This window comes from Mizuhopecten yessoensis, unplaced genomic scaffold, assembly GCF_002113885.1.
Source record: "Mizuhopecten yessoensis strain PY_sf001 unplaced genomic scaffold, ASM211388v2 scaffold2977, whole genome shotgun sequence".
Lineage (NCBI taxonomy): Eukaryota > Metazoa > Mollusca > Bivalvia > Pectinida > Pectinidae > Mizuhopecten > Mizuhopecten yessoensis.
The window spans coordinates 374,351-382,708 of NW_018404814.1; the positions used below are offsets into that span (position 1 = coordinate 374,351).

Here is an 8,358-nt window from a genome sequence, read left to right on the forward strand (position 1 = left end):
GATAATTCATAATTCTTTACAAGTATCTAGTGTATGATTCCACAGCGTCGAGAATGGTTTTGAGTGACATAATGTCCATTTTTCTTGACTGACAGAGAACCAATTTCAATCATTATTTCACCCACATTTTTGTGGAAAAAAATGAGTGCAAGTTCGACTCACCTGTAATTAGCATGTTTTGGTCTCTTCTCATCACGAAATGAGAGGAAAGGTTAATCCTTTGTCTCCAAATAATACATACCTATTCCATGAGTATTTGGAAATATCTATAAAATTGATATATCGATTATCTGAATGTTTCAATGAACTGATTATCCTTCGTCTTTGATTAATATGCATATCATTATGTGTATACGTGTACAAACATCTTTCGAATTACTTAGAACTAAATAATTTCATTATCTTAAGTTTCAATGGACTGAGATAAAGTCGATAATCGTTTGTCTATTATCAATATACATATTCTTCGTTGCATTTGTAATGAAAATATACAATATACAAATGACTTTCGCAAATAAAATGAAATCAATGTATCGATTATGTGAAAGATACGGTTCGTTTCAACACATTTTATTGTGTTAACAAAAGGTTTAGACAACAGGCAGTGCCTATATAAGTCTTCTTCTGAACCGGTACAACATACATTTTGTATATAAATTTACACAGAATAATAAGGTATATTTACGAAATTATCGATAATGAATTACTTATTGAGATTATTGAAATAGATGGACAATTATGTGTGAAAGATTCAATGAATGTTTACTTCTATCAATTGATATTTTTTAGATAAATAAATAAAAATACCTACCGCAAATAATATGACATCGATATATAGATGGCCTGTAAGTTCCAACGGACTAAGAAAAAGCCGATAATCGTTCCTTTATTTTCGATCTATATGTATATATACATCTTTCTATCACAATGAATATGAAATAAAAATGAATTACCGATTTATGAGAGGAACACGTTAATTTATTGTTTCTGGTATATATCGATCTTATGATGTATTTGCAGTGAATATATTCAATTATCTATCGGAAATATCACGAAATCAATTTATCGATTAGCTATTAATCATTTCATGTTAAAATGCCCCTTGTATAATGATTTGAGAACCAAATATATTAAGCCCTATTATCGAATAAATCCCTCCGTCTTTAATTAGTTATATGTCTATCATCTGTAAATACGAAAGAATTGTGTAATTTAGGAAATTTGTCCATCAAGCAAACATATTACGCGCAAATTATTTAGTAGATAATTAAATGTTGTATTAATTGAATGGCCCAGGAAATTTTTGTTGTAATTAAGTTTAATGCAAAGTTTGTATCTATAGACTCTGTCAGTTTACGATTAATAAAGAATTACGAAATACTGTGATAATTTCAATGAACTGAAAAAAAGCATTAATCCTTTGGTGAATGTTTTTGCTTTGATGTATTTGTTACCCTAAAAATATAAACAACCATCCATATTTTTTTTTAATATTTCATTATATTATGTTAATCCAATGGCTTATGATACTAATCGGTCAAGTAAAAACATAATCCTCTGTTAATCCCCGTATTATCTATCCACTTTCATCGCCACCGTACTGTTAGATGTTATCACCTGTTTCAAAAGATATTAACAAACTTATCGGATTGCATAATATTCTTCAATGCTGGAATTAAACGTACGTCGTTGTATCATATATGTAAGATACCTTGGAGCCCTGTAATGTACATGTACATAATCTGCGATTAAACAGGTGTTACATTCTATTTTTCAATCGGAGAGGTTTAAGGGCGATGAGGTGATTAGCATAAATAATAAGATAGATATATAACTATCATGTTGATGTGCTCAGAAAGAGTGTTAACTGTCTTAAGAGAACAATGTTAGTGAGGTGTTGAGCTCAATTGCAATTAGCGATAATTTGGCATTGAAATTACCGCCCCGTTCGCTCACCGGCCATCACTAATCAATATTAGTCACCTGGTGGATGGATTTCTCAACCCGCAATTAGTGGCCGAAATCGACCAGAGCCTAATTAATTAAGATAACAATGAGGACTTGTAACAACACTTTCCTCGAACAGGTTTTCGAAAGACCCATTTGGCTTGTGTTGTTATAAAGTTATCACACATCAGTTTGGGTGACAAAAGGTTACAAAACGTGTCAATTAGGTCGCAGTGACCTTATTTGGACACGGGAGAAATTTGGCGTATAAATAGAATGTCTCTCAAAGTGTGAGTACAAAATTGCTTTGACATCCAGTGAGTGTAGACCTTGTACTGATTTCATACTTGTATTTTGAGGAATTATCTGAAAAGATTCCAACCTGTTTGTATTTATCGGTGTGAGTGCAGACAAGTTTATTTTGATTGAGGACCTCAACAAAGTGACATAAAAATGGCGACAACTAAAACAAAGAAAATGGCGTTTTCTATTGAGAATCTAGCAAAAAGTAGCCGTACAGAAGAAAGTCAAGATCGGGATGCAAACGGACAGTTTTTTATTAACAGAAATCCATGGCAGAGTGAAAATTTCAGGAATGTTGGAGATGTGAATACAGATTTTTTTATTAACTCATATTTTACAAAACAAGGACAAACAACTCCAAGAGTGTCGCCAGTACAGTTTAATTCACCGTTGGGAAACTCGTTTGGACTTAGTCCCGATGAGGGATATTCTTCTCAAAACAGTACCCCTTCTGTATCCGGAAGTGGTTATGAGCGCATGCGAAGTGATGCCCATAATAATTTGGATGTACCAAGGAGCTGCACACCGTCCTTAACCGGATGTTCCATGAAGCGCAAGCGTATACATATTGATACAGATGTTGATGAACGTAGAGATAAGAGAGATTCTAAACTGACGGCATCTAATGAAAGTTTAGTCGACTCAAGTTTTGAATCTGTCTGCCCAAATTCAGGTAAGTTGTGTTCCTTGCTTATATCATAGATTTAGATCATAAAAAAACAGAGTACATGTGTACTCTCGGCAACTACATTTGTAATGTAAAGCTCGTATCTTCGGCAACCGGTCGTAAACGTGTTTTTTTTTATTAATATGTGACGTGATATACACTTAGCCAGTTGTCTGATTCTGGTTCTATAACGATATTTTAATACCTGCATGTAACTCTGTAAATATTGTGTTATGCACACCCTTACGCATAATGAACACATCTGCTACAAAGGACATATACAAATATTCATCCTTCACACACACAATTTAACACAATGGAATCTCCTTCCCATAGCAGCAGTACACTCCACAACACTCGGGGACTTACACGCAGCCCTCGAAGCCCTCATCACACGCTAGTACATACACCAGCTTTTAACTTTTATCTTATACCATGCAACCCCCCCCCCCCCCCCCCCCCCCCCCCCCCCAACTAATCACTGTAAATAATCCCCTGTTCCACGCCTCTGCACAGGATCCCAAGGACATAAACATCACCATTGATGGAGCCCTTGTACAGCTAAGAACATTTGCCTCGATATATACAACTTGTTTTTATTATGTATGTATATATTGTCAATAAAATATTTTGAAATTGAAATATGATGACGTAATAATAGTCTGCAAAATTACTTAAATGTTACTAGTCATAGTAAGTGAGAAAACAGGCAACAACGACACATTTAATGCGATTTATACAACTATGTACAACTATTCAACTACAATGTATTAAATCAGGGCATACATGCACGCATCGCCCGTTTGCACACAAACAACCATCAGAAATGTTTTTAACAACTTCTTAAATAAAGTAAGACAACTATCATTAATAATATATTGCAAAATTTATCGATACACAATGTCAACAATCTGCTATAAGTTATTATTTGGTCTGATAACAGATTCGGATGAAGGTATTGGCGAAACTCCCCGACCAAAGAAGGCGAGAACAGCTTTCTGCAACGACCAGATCGAGGCTCTGGAACGGCATTATCAAGCTCAGAAATATCTGCCCGCTGGACAGAGGTCAAGACTGGCAAGGGAACATAAACTGACGGACCAGCAGGTACGCTTACTGACCAATTACTTCTACAGAGAAGATACACTAAAGATGAGATAAATTGAGATAAACTAGATTCGGAAGTAACCTTACATATTTACAGTACTTGTCCAACTTGTCAACTCATATATTTCGGGAGGAGACTGAAACTCCCGATTTGGACTCTAAAATCGTACATTTTCAACCAGTGAATTTGCTAAACTATTCCTATTTTCCAAGATCTGATGTTTTCATCTAAAACAACCGAACAAAATGTGCCATATACTAGTGTTAATTTTCTTTAAGGTGTACATACATGTACATGTAAACATATGTTCATTTATGTTTTTAATTCTAAGTACACGTAATCTTCCCCGCGGAAATTTCATAAAGTTGCATACTTTCTTTAATACCATGCGTAGTTTTCTCTTGGTCCCGCCGATTTACCCAAACGCAAGTCCCTACCTATGTACCACTTCGATGTTTCTCAGAAAGTAATTAACAATTCCGATGTTTTAGTTTTCTTTATTAAACAAAAACAATAATCTGGAGAGTTTGAATTTAACACTCAAGACTTTTCCTCGTTTTTTTCTGCTTTTATTTGTCGTAATGAGGCACGGCAGTCTAGTGGTAGGACGCCGGACTCGTGACAGAAGGGTTGTGGGTTTGAGTCACGGCACTGTGTTTTATATTTGAGCAAAGACACTTTGCTCCGCTTGTTCCAGTCTACTCAGCTGTAGATGAGTACGTGGATGGGTAGTGCTAGAATTGTAGAATGCTAGCTGTGAGCGCCGAAATGGCAGCACCGGCTGTATGCTCCCCAGGGAGTTGAAAAAGTAACCACGGATAATAATTGAACTGCTTTGAGACGACCTACGAACTAGGTTGTTATAAAGCGGTATATAAGAACCTCGAACTATTATTATTAATTATTATAATTAAAAACAGCTAAGAAGCTAGGTATTGTTCATTGAAATTATTGTCTCCTAGGTAACGCTTTGTTCATATGATATAAAGTTTGGCTTGACGTTGCTTTATGGATTAAGTTTTGTAAAAATCTTTTTTTGTTAATGAATTCTATTTAAATAAATCCATTCTTTTCACAGGTGAAGACTTGGTTCCAAAACAGGAGGATGAAGGAAAAACGGAAAAAGAAGGATGAATCATTTCCAGGAGGCATGTCCCTTCCGACAGGTGGCGTTGATCTATTGCAGTTACAGGCACTTGGGATCCCCTGCCCCCCACCGTACACAATCAACAACAAGCACCAACAAATGATGAGGGATGATGATATCACGAACTTTCCTTCGCCAGCATCAAGTCCACACTCACCAATGGTTCATTCAATCAACCATGTACCATTTTACTCAAGATTTCAGCCAATGACCAACGGCCTTGACACTTTAACCAGCTTTACGTCATCGACCAATCATATAGTTGGTTATAGATAACAACGGAAATGAATCAATGACTGTTCAATCTTGTATCTAATGTGCAATATTTTTATTTTGTTAATTTTGCTGTATCGATCCACTATGTGCCAAATGAATAAAATATGACAGAAAATTTCATTTATTTTTATATTTACAAATCACATCTTCAAAAGATGAGTATAATTCATACTATAAAGTATATATTATTATATATTCTCGATGCACGAGAAAGGTGCGAGATTCTACGAAGAGTTATCTTTCTTGTTCCATACAAACTTTATCTCCTGAACCTATATATATATCCTTTATTGGGAAGAATAAACGTACCTGTAAAAAGTCTTATTATAGTCATTTAGATAGAAAAGCCATTTTTTATAAGCTCTACCACATTATATATGAAGAACCATTTTTTTCAGAATCATTTGTTATGCCAAATTCGGGATTTATTCACTGCGGCGCTCATTCGGCTGTAAAATATTAAAAATTGTAATTGTTATTCCCTGTTAAACGTTCAACATTTAGGGTAATAGTAACACATGGTTCACCTGTTGTCAGTATAATGTGACCAGGTGGAATTCTATTGTGAAAACCTTAAGCATGGTATTTCAGTGAGGTAGCACTATAAAGTCGGCATCAGCTCCAACTAATCCTGTCTCCAGCACACAAGCACACGTGTATGGCCTTTAATGACCTTTGCCGTAAAACCAAAAGTTCGTGGAACATACGCACCAAACACTTACGGAACTCAAGACGTCATATTCCTACATGCGTGGTATAACAGTAGATATGAGTCGAAATCTACATGTGATGTACTTGGACTCTGTCAAGCTAATAAAACAACACCTAAACCCACTCCAACTTCGTCTGCAGGGGATGAAAAGTCCCATATCCAATTCTTAATCATCACACACAAACTGTTATGCAACATCTGAATCTGATGACAACAGTTTTTTTAATCTTCTAATATAAATATAAAGTATCTATCCATATATGACAAGATACAAATTGATAACTGTATGAATAAATAAAATGATATGAGTTTCTTTCATGGGATCTAAGGTCAAAACAATTCCAATGGACAATTGGGGCCTTAAGGGGAGACAACTCAGACAATATCATGGAAAAAAAGACAAGAAAGAGTAGTAAGGCGGTTTGTTAAAACATTTATTAAAATATAAAGCAGAGAACATTTTCAAAAATAATAAATGTGTTAAAATATATCTTTGTTAACATTTTGCAAAAATATGATGATGAAAGCGCTATTTTTTAACAACTTAAGATGATACTTAATTCATTATTTTGTTTCCATAAAAATATACACAAAATAAAACCTATACTTCAATGCAATTTAGATCACAAAATGGTTCTAATTCGTTGATACATTTCATAACAAAATTGTCATTACACATGCACATTTACAATGAAATTGCGTACTGTCAACTTAAAACAAGCAGATGAAAGAGAGAAATAAGCTGGGTTTTTTCTTACGAAAATGAAATCGAAAGGAATGTAACGTAAACAGTATATGTATGTGTAATTATTTTTGACGTTTTTTAAGCTACAACATTCATTTTAGAAATAACTGTTCCTTTTTTTAAACAAGCGAAATCGACTGCACAATCTAAGGATTGTATCGTTAATCAGTTTCCTGCATCATCCTTGATGCTCAAGGGGTTACGCCCACTAACACTTTCTGCACAGAACGTAAGTGAACGTAGCCCCTGGAGTATCGAGGGTGACCATGGATGTTAGAATGGTGATAAGGGTGACAGAGAGAAGGAGCCGTCTAACCTATATCGCTGGGTCATTGTGTAGTTACTAGTAGATCATCTATGTGTGGTCTTTTTCTATTCTTTCACTCCATACTTTATCCCTTCTACTCACATTTTCCTGTTTTTTCGTCTGCTGGATAACCGAACTACTCGGTAGTGAAGCGGACGAAAAAAACAATCAACGAACGATAAGGAGAAAATAAATCGATTGAAAATGTCAACGTAATCCACATGGCGATATTATCTGGGTTGTGATGATTAAATGGTGTATTTCATGGCGTTAGTGTGTTATTAACATACATATGTCAGTTGCTACACACCTGTAACATATTTGGAGTTCCTGTGCTAATTATACAGGAGGAACAGATCATGCAAGGCATTCCGAATGACATCAGCTATATTCATCTTTCGAAGGGTTACTCTTCTACGCTCTACATTCAGAAAGAGGTTGCAACTTCAAGTAACAAATAATGGTATGGAAGCAAGCGAGGGTATCCGAATGAATTATTAATGTCTTCATCCGAAACGTTTGTAGGCTGTTCAGTTACATAATTTCACTGTTCCATTCCCCAAAGGCTCGTGTCATATAGAGATTTATAAAATCAAACAACTCACCACCGGTATAAAATACAAAACACTATTTTTTTGAACCATAGAACTAATTTAAAATACAAAATTGTAAAAGAGGGGGTTCTATCTAAACTTTGAATATAATGACGTTTTATTGTTTAATGTGTTCAATTGATGGTATACTATGTAAGTATATATGCAACCGGTCATAAAGAATAACAATAATTATGAAATCAGAAAGAAAGAAACTTTGGCAAGATTGCTCTGTTTTGTTGGTTTACTTTTTTTCGGTAGCAACTTGATCATAAGGTGGAGGAGGCTGGAATCCTGCGTTAATGAAGCCTCCTCCTCCGGCCATGGGAGCTGTGTTATTGTCATACATGTTCCCGGCATTGTAGGGTGTGGCCTGTGGTTGCGCGGGGTAGGGCTGAGATCCCATGGGGTACGCCTGCTGTGTTGGAGGTGGATACTGTCCTGCAGGGGCGGGAGGATATGCAGCTTGTGTCATGGGAGAGTTCGGATAGGCGGCTGGTTTTCCTGCCGCTGGATAGGCGGCTGGTTGCCCTGCCGCTGGATAGGCGGCTGG

General features: G+C 35.7%; 1 protein-coding gene across 1 annotated transcript; it reads left to right on the top strand.

Annotated features, from left to right (window-relative positions):
• Window positions 1–2,242: 2,242 nt before the first annotated feature.
• LOC110446734 (homeobox protein lin-39-like) lies at window positions 2,243–5,553 on the top strand. Its single transcript, XM_021492020.1, has 3 exons — window positions 2,243–2,923; window positions 3,861–4,024; window positions 5,104–5,553. Exons 1-3 carry the CDS (start codon window positions 2,401–2,403, stop codon window positions 5,446–5,448), a joined length of 1,032 nt encoding a protein of 343 aa, XP_021347695.1. The 5' UTR covers window positions 2,243–2,400; the 3' UTR covers window positions 5,449–5,553.
• Window positions 5,554–8,358: the final 2,805 nt, after the last annotated feature.